This window comes from Phalacrocorax aristotelis, chromosome W, assembly GCF_949628215.1.
Source record: "Phalacrocorax aristotelis chromosome W, bGulAri2.1, whole genome shotgun sequence".
Taxonomy (NCBI): Eukaryota; Metazoa; Chordata; class Aves; order Suliformes; family Phalacrocoracidae; genus Phalacrocorax; species Phalacrocorax aristotelis.
Window position 1 is genome coordinate 29,186,264 of NC_134310.1, and position 17,974 is coordinate 29,204,237.

Genomic DNA, 17,974 nt, shown 5'->3' on the forward strand with positions numbered 1-17,974 from the left:
TTTCCTCTCACCTCTGGGGGCTGGGATGCCCGAGGGCCAGCCCGAGCAGTGAAGACCAAAGCGAAGGACCTCTGTCTTCTCTGCATCCCGCATCACCAGGGCACCCACCTCGGTCAGCAGCGGGCCCACATACACACCTCTCCATACCCCAGGCACCCCATGCTCTGGGTATCCCATCTTTGCCCGTCCCCCCCAAGACCCCCATCACCCCTTGCCCTGGGAGATGCTCTGCCCTCTCGTGTCCCACCTGCCATGACCACTGGTCCCACTGGTAGCTCCACGGGGCTGCACGTGCGCCCACAGTCCCCCAGCTCTGTTCCCCCACTCCCTGGGGCACGGGGCCGGGATGACCTGCCTGTAGCGGCCCCGGTGCAGGCAAGGGCACAGTGCCAGCCCCGCGAGAGGTTCTGGCAGCCCAGCAGCCATTCAACTCCTCGGGTGCTGCGCGCTCATCAACCACATGATTTCCTGGAAAGTCCCACCCTGAAAAAAAACGAAACAGCTCAATTTTGCGGGAAACCTCAAGCTTCTACCCAGCCCCGCATGTTTTTGCCCAGGGAGGGCAGCGCAGGTGGGATGGCTGGCTACAGCCCCTGCCAGCTGCCCCCAGGCAAGCAAGCTTGGAAGATATACGTAGCTGTGGCCCTCTGGGTGGCTGTCGTGGTGCTGGCGGTAACCCTTCCCACCATGCTCTGCCAGCAGGCCACGGGCTCTGCAATGGTGGGAAACAACTTGGCGGGGCTGGCGGAGCTGAAAGAGGTGCTGGCTGTCACCAACCAGTCCCTCGATGAAGCCCACAGGCAGTGGGACAGCTGCAGGAAGCAGCTGGTAGGTGCCAGGGTGCTGCTGGTGGGTGGGGGGCCAGGACCCCAGGGGGAAGCCTGCAGCCCCCAGCCCCGATCTGGCTGCGTTTGGCTGGTGCGAGGGAGTGCCCAAGCTGGAGTCTCCAGCACCTTCCCTCTGCCTGTGCTCAGGGTGCGCTGGAGGGGAGAAGCTCGGAGCTGAATCAGGCACTCACCAACATAACCCAGCTGCAAGGTGAGTCCTGGGCAGGGTGGGGGGTGTGGGCACTGGAAATGGCCCCTGGGACTCCCTGATCCCTGCCCCCAGGGCCATGCTGATCCTCGTCTCCAGGGCCACTCTGATCCCCATCCCCTGGGCCACCCTGATCCTCGTCTCTAGGGCCACCCTGATCCCTGCCCCCAGGGCCACCACCCTGATCCCCATCTCCAGGGCCACCCTGATCCCCATCCCATGGGCCACCCTGATCACCATCCCTGGGCCACCCTGATCCTCGTCTCCAGGGCCACCCTGATCCCTGCCCCCAGGGCCACCCTGATCCCTGCCCCCAGGGCCACCCTGATCCCCATCCCATGGGACACCCTGATCCCCATCCCATGGGCCACCCTGATCCTCGTCTCTAGGGCCACCCTGATCCCCATCCCCTGGGCCACCCTGATCCTCGTCTCCAGGGCCACCCTGATCCCCATCCCTGGGCCACCCTGATCCCCATCCCATGGGCCACCCTGATCCTCATCTCCAGGGCCACCCTGATCCCCGTCTCCAGGGTCACCTTGATCCCCATCCCATGGGATACCCTGATCCCCATCCCCTGGGACACCCTGATCCCTGTCCCCATCCCAGGGCCACCCAGATCCCCATCCCCAGGGCCTCCCTCATCCCGATCCCCAGGGTCACACTGATCCCCGTCCCCTTTGCCACCCTGATCCCTGCCTGCCGTCGCTTCCCTGCAGAGGAGAACGTGGTGCTCAGGGCAGAGGTGGCCCAGCAGCAGGAGCAGCTGAGGGACCTGCAGAGCAACAGGTGATGCCCGCGCTGCCCCTCGCCTCTCCCAGCCTGGTGCTCTGTCACTGACTCTCCCTTTCCCCCCCAGGGACAAGCTCCAGCTGCAGAACCAGCTCCTGCAGCAGCAGCTCCAGGACATGAAGAGCCAGCATTCAGGTGGGAGCAGGCTCCCGGCCGTGTCCCTCAGCCTCCTGGCTCTCCTCCTCCCCAGGATGCTCCTCCTGTGAGCCCAAAGCAGCAGGAACAAGGGTCTCCCTGATTCTCCATCGTGGGGCGATTTCCCTCCAGCCACCAAAGGCTGTGCCCAGGGCGAGGGAGGGGATGGGGGGCGGGCAGGAGGGGACAGAGATGTAGCACTGTGCTACACACAGGGCTACGCAGTGTTGAGGGTTCCACAGGCACTTCACAGTCAGGTGATTTTTAACCAATTTCCAATATAAACTTGTGAAAATCCAGTGTTTTGTTGCTTCAGCAGCTCTTGGGGACCCAAAGCCCCAGCCTTGCTGCACAGTGGGGACAAGAGGGTGCTGCAGAAACCCCTCAGGTGGATGACAGCCTCAGCATCCCCGGCACCCACCAGACCCAGGCTGCATCCCCACTTATCCCCGCAGTTGTGACCCGTGGCCGGGCGCAGGGGCAGAGTGTCCTCCCACCTCCAGCACAAACAAAGTCTATTCTGGGCTGTGACCTGTGAGAAACCACAGCCCAAAGCGGTGTTTGGTGAGAAAAACCCACACACGGCAATTACAGCAAGCCAGGGAGCAACCTGCCTCGGGGACACTGGCACATCCCGGGCAGCCGCCGCCGGAGCAGGTCAGCGGCCCTGTGTCCCCCCTCCGGTATGGACCCCACGGTGCCCAAAGCCACCCTGAAGGTGCTGGGACTGTGCGCGGTGCTGCTGGTGCTGGTGGCAGCCGTGACCGTCTCGGTGGCGGTGATGGTGTGGCGCTCGGAGGCGGTGGGGAAGCTACGGGGCTGCCGGGAACGGGCGGCCAACGAGAGCCGGGAGCTGGGGAACCGCGTGGCCGAGCTGGAGCGGGAGCGAGCCCGGCTGCAGCAGGCAGCGGCGGCGGGGGCGCGGGTGGAGGATGCTCTGCGGCGGGAGATCGCCCAGGCCCGTGGCAATGGCAAGAAGCTCAACGCCAGCCTGGCGTCCTGCCGGGAGCGGGCGGTAGGTGCTGGTGGGGATGGGGACGGGGTCCTTGGCCACCCAGCTGCGTGCAAGGGGAGAGCGATGCTGGGGCGGGGAGGGGGGTTTCTGGGGGACCTCTGTAGCCAAGACCAAAGAGACGCTTCATCCCTGGGGGGATTTTGGCCATGCTCATGGAAAGCCCCAGCACTGATGGGAAGAATGCTGCAGACAAGCAATCCCCCGAGAGCAAAGGCTGGCTGCAAAGACGAGCCGGGAAGGGGGAGAGGCAGCTTTGGGAGAGGGGGACTGGCAGCACCCTGGGGGTGCACGGCCGCCTTCCTGCATGGGTGCCCCAAAAGGGGAGCCCCAGCTGCTCCCCATCCCTCAGCACAGCCCTGGTCGCGCTGTCTCCCTGCCCGGGCGCCCATGCCCGGCTAGGGGCAGCTATTCTTAGCCGTGACCAAGCTGCTCCGCACACATATAATTACCCCATCCCAAAGCAGCAGCAGAGGCCGGAGCCGGTGCGGAGCTGCTGTTTCTCTCCTCCCAGATATTTTTAGCTGCGGCCCCGGCTGGGAAAGGGCCTGGCCCCAGCACCACGGCCTCAGCCCGGAGGAAGAGCCAGGTCCCACCGCCCCTCCAGGCTCATCCGGCCGAACAATGGCCCAGAGAGGCTGGAAAAGTGCTCTGGTTTCCCGGGGCTGGCGCCGGGAGTGGGGCTGGGCTGTGCAGCCCCTCGGGGACCCGGCCGGGGAGAGTCGTATCCCCTCCGAGGCACGGGGGATGCCACCCATGGGTGCTTGAGTGGCCTAGGGCTCCCATGACATCCCTGGTGCACCAGCATCCTCACCAGGCTCTGGCTGAGCCATCACTCCAGAGAAGAGAGATTTCCCTCAAATCTATGTCCTTACCCCTTCAAGAAACATGACGGGGGGACCCAAGGCCTCCAGGAGCATGGGGACAGCTTGGGGACACGGGGAGGTGGCGAGGAGGGGGGTTCCAGCAGCAGATGGAGAGGCAGGAGGCCACTGCCCACCCTTGTCCCCACGCTGCCGTGTCCCCTCTGCCCAGGCCACGCTGGAGGCCAACGCGACGGCGCTGCAGGACGAGGTGCTGGGGCTGCGGCGCGAACAGGCTGAGCTGGCCCGCGGCAAGGCGGCTTTGCAAGGTGACGTCTGTCTGGACCCTGTATCCCTCTGTCCGTCCCCTGGGGGCAGTGGCATGGAGCGCAGGTCCCCCAGCGCCCTGCGCAAGGAGCCCACCCAGGGTTCCCACACCCGCACGCCTTTTGGGGGCAATGCCCAGTGGGGCAGGCTTGGGGTGTTGGGGTTTGGGGTGCGCGGGTGACCCCACTGTGCCCTTCATCCCGCAGAGGAGCTGGCGCGGGGTGAGGAGCAGGTGCTGGGGCTGCGGCAGCGGCTCGAGGAGGCAGCGGAGCAGCGGCGAGTGCTGCGGGCACGGGGGGAACAGTGCGAGGCCCGGCAGAAAGAGCTCGAGGCCACCCTGTAAGGTCCTCGTCCCCCGCCATGGGCTGGGCACCCCAAAGCATCCACCCTCCCCAGCCCTGCACCCAGCCTGACCCCAACCCTCCAGCCCCACCAGCACCCTGCCCTGTCCCTCCCTCCCCCTGGGGACCCTCTGTCCCCCCATCCCAGGGCAGGGAGACCCCCCTCACACGGCTTCGCTCTCCCCGCAGGCGGGGTTACGCGGCCGAGGTCGATGCGCTGCGGCGGCGGGCGAGGGAACGATCGACTGGGCGCAGGTGCCCCCCGTCCCGGTACTTTCTGTGGGTGCTCCCTGCTTGCATGGGGAGGGGGCTTCAGCGGTGCAGCCAGCCTGGGCGCTCACGGGCACGCTTCCTGGGATGTGCCATTGTCACTGGTGTCCCCGGGGAGCAGGATACGGGGGCCGTGCATGGACTGACTCCTTGCCTTCCCCTCTTTTGCAGGAAGGGCTGAAGCCCCACAGACACCCCCCCCAACCCCCTCCCTGCGTGGGGATGGGGGCCGGGCCCCCCCCCACCCTGCTGAACCCATCATTCCCAGTCCCACAGCGCCCCTTAGCACTGGGACCCAGCAGCAGCCGTGTCTGACCAGAGCCAGCGCATCCAGATGAACGATGCTGGTGGTCACCCGGTGTCCTGATCCCCACCGCATGTCCTGATCCTGCCGCCTGTCGTGATGCTGCCGTGTGTCCCGACCCCGCCGTGTGTCCCGATGCCACCGCCGCAGCAGGACAGCGGGACCGGAGGGTTGGGTTGTCCAGCTTTTGGGCAGAGTTTTAGCTCAACCAGGGGATGGTTTCCCCACCGACTGCTCGGAGCTGCTCTTCAGTCAGCTCCAGGGTTTAATGCCACGTTCCCAACCAGCTCCAGAAACTGGGAAGACTGGGCAGGCGTTTGGGCAATAAAGACTGCTCTGCTCACTGGGATGTCTCCCCGTGCCACCAGTGCGGCCGTCTCCCTGCTCTCCCTGAGCCCAGCTCTTCCCAACTCAGGCATCACACGCACCCCAGGGCTTTACTGGGCTCCGGCACCGCGGTGCCCAGCAGCTGCCAGGGCACGACCCGGCTCTGCCAGGGACCCCACGGGCACCCTGGGGGAGCCCAGCCAGGGCCCTGGGGCCAAGGCGGGCAGGGGGGGAACGGGGATCATCAGCTGCTGCTGTTTTGCAGTTGCTTCCCAGCATCTTTGATCCGCTTTGAAGAAAGTTTCCAGGAAAGTTGCCGATTTTCCTGCCGCTGCCGCCGCGGTATCCTGTGCAGAGGGCAGGCAGCCCGCGTGCAGGCATCCGGCCTCCTCCTGCCTGCGCTCCCCGTGGGGGATTGCCGCCCATGCCCCCCGGCTCGGGGGGCCAGGAAAGGTGCTGGCAGGCGGCTTTCCAGGTGAAAGTGCCTCTGCCAGGCAGCCCCTGCTCGTCTCAGGGCTCCCCAGGCTGTGGAGTCCACGTGGGGGGGACACCAGCCCTGTTGCCGCACCCCAAATCCATGGGTCCCAAAGTGGGCACCCCAGCCCCGCAGCAGCTTGGGGCAGGGAGGGGAATGGGGCAGAGCCATTCCCATGGCCCAACCTCAACCCATGGGAAGGATTAATTATAGCTGGGCAGCTAATTGGAAAATGGGACAGGGTCTGCAGCGCCAGGGGTGCCAGACACCCCATCGGGTACCCTGGTGACCTTGAGAGGCTGCGGAGAGCCCGTGGGGTGGGCTGTCAGGGGGAGCATCCGACCAGCAAAGCCACTGACACACCGGGGTCCCAGGGTTATGGGGTCCGGCTGAGCCCCGGCAGTGTCCCCACGGTGGGGCCGGGGGGAGCCAGGGGGTGACTCACGGTTATTTGCAGCTCAGGAAGGAAACGTCAGTAGCTGAGAATGGATTCAGGACCGACACCGTCCCAGCCATCGCAGACACTTCCTGGTCCCCAGGGACCACGGCGCAGCCAGAAGGCAGGAAACAGCAAGCGGCTCGGGGTCAGCGCCCGGCGCTGCTCCACACCTCAGCCCCCCCAGCCAGCCCCCCCATCCCAGGCTGGGCATCCTGAAGAGCTGGGGCGGGGGGGTGTCCCAGGCACAGCCAGCCCCACCAGCCCAGCCCAGGGTTCCCACGGGATGGGGACAGGGTGGTGATGGCCGTGGCTGGGAGCCAAACGTGGTCCAGCTCAGCCCAGACCTGGGGTGCCAGTCCTGCAGCCCAGACACCCCACCTGTGGGCACCGGTGCTGAGGGTCAGAGGGGCAGCATCCCCCCTCCTTCCAGTCCCTGCCGTGGTGCTGCCCACACCGATGTGACCCCTTTGCACTAAGGACCCCCCTCCATGTCCCCAGCCTGTCCCCAAGCCAGCCCTCATTCCCCCCAGGATCCCCCCCAGCATAGCGGGGAGGCCCGGGGGACCCCAGACCTGGAGCTGGATGGGGGAGATGGCTGCAAACCTGCGGTTCTTTCCAACCGTGCCCAACTGGGCTGAGCCACCCTGGCAGCGATGCTGGCATGGGTGGCCATCCTCCCACAGGGCCAGGGCCACCCGTACTGCACGTGCTCAGCTGGGTCTTCCTCGGCAGTCTGGGGACCCAGTGGTCCTGCAGGTGGGCACAGAGAGGTCTGGATTTGCCCTTTGCTCCCCTCCACCATCTGCTTTCCGCCCAGCAGATGTCCCCACGGGGGGGATGGAGAGCAGGAGTGGGTCCCCGGGCCCTGTGGCTGGATGGTGGCTCTGCAGGGTGGCACCACCCACGGGTGCTGAGGCCACAGGTTCCCACCAGTGGCTTCATCCCACACCCCCACCCCAGCCCACTGCCACCCTACCTGCAAGCCCAGGCCTGGCTGCATCCTTCCCCTGCCCGTGAGGGTCAGGGGAGCAGACGTGGAGCATCAGTCCTTGCGTGCCCCCAGCCGGGTGAGCAGCGGGGTCTGGCGGTATGTCAAGGACAGTTATGGAACTGGAATTGCCTCGACATTGCCGTTATGTCACCATTTTCTGGCTCTGACATCCAGCCTCCAACGGGCTGCATGCACACAGCTCTGTAAACAAGTACCACCAGGTGCCCGCGCAGAAATAAGGGTGCGAAAAGCAGGAGCACGAACTGCACGTACGCAGGCACACGCTGCGCTTGCGCAGGGCCCTAAAAAGTAAAAAAGAAGGACCACATGCACCTTCTGGCGGGGGGCTCCTCCTCCTACCCCGTGCGCCCCTCGGAACCTGCTCCTGTGGACGCTTCGGCACCTGGACACAGAGGTTGGACGTAGAGGCTCTGTTGACTGGACATCACAGAATCCCAGAATCCCAGGCTGGACGGGACCTCAGGGATCATCCAGTCCAACCTTTCTGGGAAGAGCCCAGTCTAGATAAGATGGCCCAGCGCCCTGTCCAGACGGCTCTTGAAGGTGTCCAACGTGGCCGAGCCAACCCCTTCCCTGGGGAGATTATTCCAGTGGTGACTGTCCTCACTGTGAAAAATGTCCCTCTCGTGTCCAATCGGAATCTCCCCAAGAGCAATTTGTGTCCATCCCCCCTTGTCCTCTCCATGGGACTCTGTGTAAAAAGGGAGTCTCCGTCTCCTTTGTAGCTGCCCCTTAAGTGCTGGTACGTGGTGATGAGATCCCCTCTGAGCCCCCTTTTCTCAAGGCTGAACAAGCCCAGCTCTCCCAGCCTAGCCTCGTACGGCAGCTTCCCAGTCCTCTGATCATCCTGGTGGCCCTTCTCTGGACCCCTTCCAGCCTGGCCACATCCTTTTTGTACAGCGGGGACCAGAACTGCACACAGTGCTCCAGGTGTGGCCTGACCAGCGCTGAGTAGAGCGGGATGATGGCTCCTTTCTCTCTGCTGGTGATGCCCTTTTTGATGCAACCCAGCATCCCGTTGGCCTTCTTGGCCGCAGCAGCCACTGTTCGCTCATGTTGAGCTTCCTGCCCACCAGGCCCCCCAGGTCCCTTCCCACAGAGCTGCTCTCCATCATCGGACTCGGAGTGGTAGTAGCTAGTTCCCCCAACGTGCCCCTCTTCTCACCCACTGGAGCACACTCCTCCTTTCCTTCTCTCTCTCAATCACCCGCTCTACCCGGTCCTCACCCCTTCACTCACCAAAATAAAGTCGAAAGGTTGCACGGCATTTGACCCTATTCCGTGTCTTAATCTTGTCCTTGGCATCGTACCGAAACCTTCCCCAACATTGGATCGGGACACGGTGACTCACGTGCCACCGTCCCACCATGAGGACGTGGTGCCAGGACCAACCCACGGCGCCCAGTGCGGGCAGCGGGATCCTCCTCCATCACCCCACCAGTGAGCACCGGCAGCCGCAGCCCACCCTGCCCACCCCTGGGGACTCATTCCCCAGGCATCCCCGGTGCCGGCCGTGCCAGGGGCTATTTCGGGATGAGAGCTGCTCCCGGGGGAGCACCGGGCCTGGCACGGGGAGCGGGGAGCGGGGTCCCAGGCTTCACCCCTGTCTGTTAGCAACCAGGAACAATAGTCCTCCTGCAAACAGAAGCTGTGTCTTGATAACTTGCTGGGTCTGAAGCATCCGGAGAGGCAGGAAGGAGCTCAGCAGAAGGAAGTATTAAATAGAGTAATATAAACACAACAGTGGGAGCAAACTCCGCCCTGGCAGTCCCGTTGAAAGGGGCTGCCACGGGGTGGGGTGCGCAGAGCAGCGGCGGGATGGAGAAGAGCAGCTACGCCATGGCCAAGTTTGGTCTGGAGGCCAAGGAGGTGATGCCCAAGCGGGACTGTGGGTTTTACGTGAAGTACATCTTCCTCTTCACCTCCCTCATCCAATTCCTCATCATCCTGGGGCTGGTGCTCTTCATGGTGTACGGCAACGCGCACGCAGGCACCGACACGCACCTCCGGCTGCTGGAGGAGCAGCTGCAGGATCGCTACAGCAAGATCATCACCCTCAGCGGGAGGAACCTCAACCTGACGCGCACCCTCAACGCCACCCTCAAGGAGAAGCAAGGGCTGCAAGCCCTCGCCCAGAAGGTGCAACAGGACCTGGATAAGTGCAATAGCACCCTGGCTCCCAACCCCATCCCCAAGGTGAGCCCCCCCGCCCAGGGAGGGAAAGCAAAGCCCCCCAGGTACTGGGGGCAGCGACCCACCCATGGGTGCTGGGTGCTGCAAGGAGCCAGGACCTCGCTTCAGCCCCACCAGCTTTGGCAGGGATGGACAAGAGGGTGTGTGTGGAGCGGGTGGCAGAGCCTGCGGGCGATGCCGATGTGCTCCATCCCAGCTCCGGGGAGGGGGGGGTGGCTCAGCCCTGGCACCCCGGAGGCGGCTGCTGGCTGAGGAGGTTCCAATCTCGCAGCCCCCCCACCCCCCCATCCTCTGCGGCCCCCTGCCCTCACCGGCCCCCACCAGCCCCCAGCGCTCTCACCACCATGCGGAAGGAGCGAGGCGATGCCGGGGGGGGGGTTGTCTTTGCAGGATGCTCTGACTCCCTCCTCTTCCTCCTCCTGCCTCAGCTACAGGAGATGATGAAGATCATTTTCTACCAAAAGACGAAGCTGGATGAGTGCCACATGACCATCAGCCTCATCAACGCCAGCTGCAGTGGTAAGGGACAACCCAGCTGCCCCCCACCCTGGACACCCCCCACCCATCCCCCTGGGGACCCCCAGCACCCCTCAGGGACCCGCTGCAGCCTGTGCAGGGGGTCTGCCCCCTCCCTGGGCCAGCCAGGTGTGTCACCCCAAGATGTGGGGTGGGAGTTGGTGGGGGGGGGAACCATGACATCCAACCTCGTGCCCCCATCCCCTGCAGCTGACAAGGCGCTGCTGCGGAGCCAGCTGGACCAGACAACCCTGGCCAAGAAGGAGCTGGAGGAAAACTGCCGCAAAGCGGGTGCCACGCTGACCAAAGCCACCCAGGAGCAGGAGAGCTGCCAGCGGGAGCTGCTCACCACCAGGACCATCTGCGAGTCCACCAAATCCAACCTGGAGCTGCTGAAGCACGAATGCAGTTCCTTGAGATCCTACATGAGCTACTCCTTCCAGCGCATCAAGGAGACGGACCGCCAGTACAGATGCGACACCGTCCAGGAGCAGCTCAACTGGTTGACGCAGCAGACGGAGGGGCTTTTCCTCTGGCAACAGGAGCGGGAGACCAAATACGTGGGGAAAAGCGTCTGCGACATGAACTTGCTCCACTGTCGTATCAACTGCTCCGGGGAGAAGCAGGAGTTGGAGAAGCGGCTGCAGGACGTTGAGAAGCAGGTCAAGGGCGGCCAGGAGGAGAAAAAGAAGCTGTTGGTGGAGAAGGAGCAGCTCAGCAAGGAGCTGGAGGAGAAGAGCAAAGCTGCCACACAGGCTGTGTACTTCAAGGATCAGCTCAACATCTGCATGGGCTCCAAGGTGAGGGAGCTGCCGGGGCATGGGGATGTCCCCAGGCACCCTCTGCGGCCGCGCCGGGAACACGCGAGGCCAGGCACGTGCACCTTTCTTTTGCACGTGCAATTTTGCACATGCGCCTTTCTTTTGCACGTGCACTTCTGCAAACGCACCTTTGCACACGCATTTTCTTTCGCACGTGCCTCTTCCTTTTGCAAACGCGCTTCTGCACGGCTGCGGCCGCGCCCCGGGCAGGGACAAGCCGCTGCAGCACCCTCAGGCCCCCTTCGCCCAGAGGTGCCGTGCCGAGCGGGGCAGCGGCGCCGGCGCTGACCCCCACCCCCTGCCCTCCTCCACAGATGGACGCCTTCTTCGACATCACAGGCTCGCGGTTGCCGGGGGGCAGCGTGCGGCTGGGACCCTTCCCCAACATGGGCACCTACACGGATGCTCTGAGGAACCAGGGCATATTTGGGAATATGGGTGAGTCCTGGGGGAGAAGGGGGGGGGCTTGCTGCGGGACCAGCACCCCCCTGACCCACTGGGGGCCACCGTCCCCCCTCGGCACCCAGCCTGGCTCAGGCCCCGCTGCTCCATCCCACCAGGCAAAATCAACACGGAGGAGATCCAGCAGTCGGTGCAGAAGATCATGGAGCAGTACACATCCACCCTGCGGAACCCCAGGTGAGGGGGGCTGGCGCGGGAGCCCGGTGCGCTTGGAGGGGGGGGCGGGCAGAGAGGGCTGGGGACGCCGGGGACAAGCGGTGCCGGGGGTGGGGGCCTGATCCTGCCCTCTCCGCAGTGGCTAATGGCTGAGCAGCGCACAGAGAATAGTGGCGAGGGGCTCGAGGACAAGCCCAGGAGGTGCTTCCTGCAGCACGGATGGCAAACCCCGACCTGGAGCGAGCGGCCGGCATCAACGCCATCCTCTCCCTGCCCAGGGGGGGCTCACCAGCACGGCGGGGGCCAGGGCCACCCTCCCCTGTCCCCTTCCCCGAGCCCCCGTGCTTGTCCCCTCCTGCACCCTCGCCTCCCCCGTGCACATACCCGTACGCTTGCAGATGGGGCGGTTGGCAGCTGTAAATAAAGCCGGCCCTGAGCACCGACACAGCTCACCACATGTGTGCCTGGATGCCTACATGGGGTGGGGGGGGGTGGGGGGGGGTGCAGAGGCCATGACTGGGATGGCGAGCACAAACATGCTGTCCTGGCTTCATATGCCTCTTTGGGGGTCTGCGATCGCCCCCCGGCCAGGAACCCAGCCTTGGGGTTTTCCCTGCTCGCTAGTAGAAAGCACACCAGGCTGAGCGAGCAGGAAGCCCTTGGCTGCAGGACATGCCAAACGTAGTGATTAATAGCCAGCTGCCACTTGCTGATTTACGGCCGTTCTTCCCGCTCCTTCCTGTTTAAAGAGCCTTTCCTGCCTGCTGAGCTGCCCGCACGCCATCCCTTCAGCCCCTCATCGGTGGCACGGAGTGATCCCAGTGCATCTCCAGCCCCAGCCACCACCCCCAGGTCCCATTCGGGTCCCCCAAGTGGCATTTGGGTCCCCTAAGCTGCATCCCGCCCAGGATACACGCAGCTACATGCTCCTGCCGCTCACCACTGCTTCAGACAGGGATGCTGCCAGGTCCCCCCTGTTCCTGCCCAGCACCTGGAAGAGCATGGTGCCAAGATGGGACTGGGGAGACTGAGGGGCTCCCCCAGGGACTGCAGCCCCTGCTGCACCTACCACTCTCGCACCTCGCTGCCAGAGGATTTCCTGGAGCACCAGGCGCTTCTGGAGTCTGGGAGCCTGGGCCGGGGGGCAGGAAAGTGGGGTGTCCCTGGGGAGCACCAAAGCTCCAGGTGGGTGCATGAGCTGAGGGGGACCCCATAGCTCCCCAGGCTGGGGCTGTGCCCTGGGGAAGGGGGCCAAGCCCCCACACTGTGTCTCTGGGGCTGGGGGTGCACTTGGGTGCCAGGATGGACCCCACTAGGATGCCAAGCCCTGCATCCCCCATGCCTCGGAGCAGGGGGGGATGCCCCAGGAGGGAAGCCTGGGGCGGCTTTTCCCTTCCAGTCACTCCAGCTCCTTGTTTGTCCTCCTGGCCAGGAAACAGGGCCTCTCCCAGTGGTTTTTTCCATGTCTGGGGCTTGGGACGTGCCCCCCCCCAGCCAGGAAAACACCGCAGCCTAGCACGGGGATTCCAAGCCCCGTGACACCAGGGACCAGGGAGGATTAAGGACACCAGAGCCGCCAAAGGCACCACGGTTTAATACCAGCAAGGAGCCAAGAGCTCCCCTGCCCACGGTCCTTGATGCTGGCGGTACCGCAGCTGGGGAAGCCCCCGCCACCATGCCCATCACTTCCCGACACAGAAGTCCCTGAAGATGATGTCGAGGACATCCTCGGCGCCCACGTGGCCGGTGATCCGGCCCAGCTGCCGTCGCGCCAACCGCAGCTGCTCGGCTGCCAGCCCCAGGTCCCGCCGGCGCTCCCGGCCGTAGCGTGCCAGCGCCGCCGCGCAGTCACCCAGGTGAAGGCTGTGCCGGCTCTGCGTCAGGCTGGGCGAACCTGCCAGGGGGTCTCCACACCTGGGGAGGGGGCAGAGAGGTGAGAAACCAGCCAGGAGCACACCCCCCCAAGCCAGGATGGGGTGTCTGGTGTCTCCCCTGCACTCACAGCTGCGCCAGCTGCCGTGCCAGCAGCTCCAGGAGGTGGTCGAGCCCCTCGCCCGTCTTGCAGGACAGGAGGGTGGTGGGGAACTGGGGATCCCCCTGGGCGCAGGCATCACGCAGGGCCCCTCCGCCCCCCCGCAGCAGGTCGGCCTTGTTGAGCACCAGGATACAGGAAGGGGTGGGGGGGGGCAGCAGGGACCCCAGGGCAGCCCCCAGCCCGGCTGGCTCGGCGGGCACTGCCGTGGCATCCAGCACAGCCAGCACCAGGTCCGCTTGCTGCAGCCTGGGTGGGGGGCGGCAGGGTAGGGCACAGGGCCACATCCTGCCACCTCCCAGCCGTCCCAGCCCCTGCGGTGGGGGGTACCCCCAGCCTGGCCCCCCCAGCCTCACCGGTCCCGTGCACGGCTGACCCCCTCCTGCTCGACAGGGTCGGTGGTATCGCGGAGACCGGCTGTGTCGCTCAGCACTAGGGGGTAACCGCCAACGTTCAGGGCCACCTCCACCACGTCCCGCGTCGTCCCCGCCACGGGTGACACGATGGCTGCCGGACGCTGGCCTGGGTCAGGGGGGCAACATGACATAGGGGACGATGCTGGGGACCCCCCTGCCCTTGTGGCATCAGGGACGGTGGCTGCTGACCCCTGGGAGGGGGAACCTTGTCCAGGCTGCGAGCAGTCCCCCCCCTCCGCGCCCCACTCACACAGCAGGTTAAGCAGGCTGCTCTTGCCCACGTTGGGGGGGGCCGGCGATGACGGCGTGGACCCCGCCGCGGAGCAGCTCCCCACGGCGCCCGTCCCGCAGGTGGGCACCGATCTCCTGCTCCAGCGCCCGCACGGTGGCATCCACTGCGGGGAGAGAGCGGGGGGACGTGGCGGGGGGGACGGGACAGCAGGGACGGGGCGTCCCAGCCTCCCCACAGCCCTGCCAGCCCTCACCTTGGGACAGGACCTCTTCCTCCACGTTGTCATCCTCACTGAAGTCGATATAGGCTTCAAGGTGGGCAAGAGCCTGGGGTTCGGGGAGGGGGGTCAGTGGGGAGACCCTGGCCCCATGTCCCCAAGCCACCATGTGCCAGCAGAGGAACCCAGGTGGCCGGATCCAAGCCCACACCCCACCGCCCTTACCTGGGTGAGGGTCTCGCTCCAGCACTGGTAGAGCCGGCCCAGCTCACCCTCCATCTGCCGCAGCGCCTGCCGCCGCTGGGCCTCCGTCTCTGCCCGGATCAGGTCCCCCCAGCCCCTCGGCGGCCGTCAGATCCAGCTTCCCGCGGCGGAAGGCTTGGCGCGTGAACTCCCCGGGCTCAGCGGGGACGCAGCCCGGGCAGGCGCCCTGCCAGCCCCGCGGTGAGCCCCCCTCCCCGAGGCGGGGGCACCCTTCGGCAGCACCCTGGGGGGCAGGACCCGAGGGGAGGGGGGGGAGGAGGGATGGGGGGAGCCTCACCCAGCGCCCGCAGCACCCCGCTCACCACCGCCGGCCCGCCATGCACGTGCAGCTCGGCGCAGTCCTCCCCGGTGAAGCTCTGGGGACCTGCAGAGCCGGGACACAGCTCGGACGGGCACCAGCTGAGCCCACCACCGCGGGCTCACACCCCAGTTGGATCCAGCACACCGCATCCCTTCCCCTCCCATGGCAGCACACGTGCTTCGACCCCACAGGGGCTTTTGGGGGGCTCAGGAGAGACCCCCCGCTAGCAGTTGTGCTGCAGCTGTGTAGGATCGGTGCAATGGAGCCAATGTTGAGCCGGGACCATTCGCGCTTAGCAGGCTTCACAGTGCTGGGGAAGCCACGGGGGGGCTAAGCCCTGCCTGTGCACCCCACCAAACGCCAAGACCCCCCCACGAAGCACCAAGACCTGATGCCAACCCCACCTGGGAACCAGACGACGAGGCCGCGGTCCAGAGGCTCGGCGGTGGCGGGGTCGCGGATGCACCGCAGGGCCAGGACGCGGGGCGGGGGCAACTTGGGGGCGCCCGGTGAGGCTCTGCAGGGCCCCCGCGGCTGCCCGGCCCGCTGGTGCGGATGACGGCCACCCCACAGCGCCCGTGTCCCGAGGAGAGGGCGAAGATGGTGTCCCCCCACGCCGTGGAGCAGAGAGCAGAGGCGCTGCGCCCACCTGCGACGGGGCAGGCAGCCCGGAGAGGGGGTGCAGGGGTGGGGGGTCCCCATCCACACCCTCCAGATGGAGCAGAGAGTGTGCAGGGATGCACAGCACCCCATTCACCCGCCGGGACCCCTCCCCAGGCACCCCACAGACCCAAAGGGGCTCCTGCTGGGCCCTGGGGGTGCCGACCCCTCCCTATGCACCCCAAGGCTCTGGGGTGCACCCCCTCATTCTGCAGTCCCCCACCCCAGGTTGCACTCCCCCCTGTGCACTCTGCCAGGCCCGGGGCAGGCAGGCAGGGTGCAGGGGTGCACCCTTCTCCCCCCGCAATCCTCCCATCCTGTAGGTGCAGCCCCCCTCCGTGCACAGACCCCCACTTCGCTTTGGGGTGCATCCCCACCCCACCCAAAGACACCAAGGTGTGCACCCCCGCCCCCCCCCCCCCCCCGCGCAACCTTACCTCCAGATACTCCCCCTTCCCATGCACCCCTCCCCGGCTGCAACCCTCACCCCAGGGGCTCCTCCTCCCCGTGCCCCCACTCCCCACGGTGCCCCCACTCCCCACGGTGCCCCCACTCCCCACGGTGCCCCCACCTGCGTCCCGCCGCGCTCAGCGCCCTCCGCAGCGCCATGAGCCCCCGGCGCCCTCCCGCACCCCGCGGCGGCCTCAGCGCAGGCGCCTCGCCACGCCCACTGCGCGCCTCGATTGGCCAGCGCACCGGCGACGGGCGGGCTTCGTGCTGCGATGCCGTTTCTGATTGGCCAACGGGCCAGCCGTAACCCCGCGCCGCCTGAGGCTGTGCAGGAGCCGATCGCTTCCGCCCGGCGCTGCCCGGGGCGGCCGCGGGGGGCCCTCCCCCACCCTCCCGCCCCCCCCGCCCCCGGTGTCCCGGCCTGTCCCCGCCGGGTGGGCGGGGCTTCCGGGCTGCGGCCCCCCCCCCCCCCTCCGGTCCCCCCGAGGCACTGCACCCCTACTCACCCCCCGGGTGCTGCCCCCGCGGGGTGCGGGATGTGGGGGGTGCAGCGGGGTCCCCCCCCGGAGCCCCCCCAGATATTGCGGTGTCCCCCCGGCAGGCGCGGGTCCGGGCGATGGGCCGGATACCCGCGACACCCCCCGGCTGCACCCTAAAAATAACCCCGACGCCGCAGGACCCTGAGCTGGAGGATCCCCGTGTCCGGAGCAGGGTGGTCAGCACATCAGTCCCCCCATGGCAGAGCCCACCCCGCCCGGTCCCTGTCCTACTGTCCCCTCTGCACCCACTGGTGTCCCTGGCCCTCGGGGGTGGGGTTCCCTTGCCCCCACTCCAACACAGGCTGGCCAGGAGCGCTTGGGCTTTTCGGGGACCCCTGCTCACCCCGGGGGTGTCCCTCCACTGGGCACCCTACGGCCCTGAGATTGCCGAACCCCAACTCCGCACCCAGCCAGGCTGGAGCTGCTTATCCACGGGGAACCCCCCCCACCACGTGCTGGGGGTCTCACCCCGCAGCGGGGGCCGGGGCTGACCCCTGGGCTGCGGGGTGGGGGTTCCCACATGCCGCCCCCCGCCGTGTGCACCGGGAGGGGCCCGCAGCCGCCCGCGGCCCCGACGCTCCGTGAACCATAGAAATTTTCCCCAAGCAGCACCACGGCGAGGCACCCCCGCCCCGTCCCGCTCCCCATCCCCGCCCGGGGCTGGGGGACCCCATCCCTGCCCCTAGCCCACCCCCACCCCCGTTCAGGACCCGAGGCTCGGGGTGGGGGGGCGGGGGGCGAACCAGCCAGTGCACAGGAGTTGGGGTGCAGGCAGCCAGGACGATGCGGTCCCCCCCTGCTCGGGGGGGTCCTTCCCTCATGGTCCCCAAATTCTCGGCTCAGTGTGCGGTGGTTTTGAGTCGGCTGGGGCCTGGGGGGGGCTGCGGGCCGCTGCGGGCGGGGGGGGACGGGGGGGGGACAGCCGTGCAGACAAAGGCGCTGGAGCAGGGAGGAGCAAGCAGCAGCATGGCCGGGATGCAGGCAGGGATGCAGGCAGGGATGCAGGCAGGGATGCTGGAATCCCAGGATGCTGGTGACCCATCAGTGTCACCTCCTGTGCTAAATCCCCGCAGACACCCCTAAAACCCCCCGCACCCCCTCCCCCCCAATGCTCTGTGGGCCAGGGCCAAAGGACGGGGACCCAGAGGAGGAGCTGCAGCAGAGAGCATCGGCTCTGGGGCTGGGGGGGGTGTGTGTGATCTCCCCAGGTGCTCGGGGGTCCTCGGGTGCATGCACACACCCACACACAGACCTGCACCCCCTTGCAAGGCCCCCAGCGCAGACCCTGGGTGACCAGGTCAGCCCGGACCCCCGTCCCCACCCTGGGGTGAAGAAGCTTTTCCTTGTGCCCCCCACCCCGGCCCCCCCAGCTCTGAGCGGCTCAGCCAGGCAGCTGGACTCGGCCCAAGGCGGGGACGGTGCCCAGGCCAGGCCTGGGCCAGG

At 66.7% G+C, this 17,974-nt stretch overlaps 3 protein-coding genes across 3 annotated transcripts; 2 read left to right on the forward strand and 1 right to left on the reverse strand.

The window, feature by feature from the left end:
- Positions 1–476: 476 nt before the first annotated feature.
- Positions 477–4,896, forward strand: CCDC194 (coiled-coil domain containing 194). The gene is made up of 8 exons (XM_075077694.1): positions 477–828; positions 975–1,038; positions 1,755–1,824; positions 1,895–2,977; positions 4,010–4,106; positions 4,311–4,443; positions 4,635–4,715; positions 4,887–4,896. Exons 4-8 carry the CDS (start codon positions 2,648–2,650, stop codon positions 4,894–4,896), a joined length of 651 nt encoding a protein of 216 aa, XP_074933795.1. The 5' UTR covers positions 477–828; positions 975–1,038; positions 1,755–1,824; positions 1,895–2,647.
- Positions 4,897–8,963: 4,067 nt separating this feature from the next.
- On the forward strand, positions 8,964–11,872 carry PLVAP (plasmalemma vesicle associated protein). Its single transcript, XM_075077110.1, has 6 exons — positions 8,964–9,468; positions 9,894–9,984; positions 10,192–10,781; positions 11,117–11,240; positions 11,363–11,441; positions 11,560–11,872. The coding sequence occupies exons 1-6, from the start codon at positions 9,091–9,093 to the stop codon at positions 11,564–11,566; spliced, it is 1,269 nt and encodes a 422-aa protein (XP_074933211.1). The 5' UTR covers positions 8,964–9,090; the 3' UTR covers positions 11,567–11,872.
- Positions 11,873–12,992: 1,120 nt separating this feature from the next.
- On the reverse strand, positions 12,993–16,151 carry GTPBP3 (GTP binding protein 3, mitochondrial). The gene is given in 14 exon segments (XM_075077695.1): positions 12,993–13,334; positions 13,423–13,701; positions 13,809–13,974; positions 14,119–14,158; positions 14,160–14,263; positions 14,354–14,426; positions 14,543–14,650; positions 14,652–14,726; positions 14,728–14,747; positions 14,859–14,945; positions 15,287–15,377; positions 15,379–15,411; positions 15,413–15,531; positions 16,103–16,151. Coding segments are annotated over 14 exon segments (1,476 nt in total). The 3' UTR covers positions 12,993–13,102.
- Positions 16,152–17,974: the final 1,823 nt, after the last annotated feature.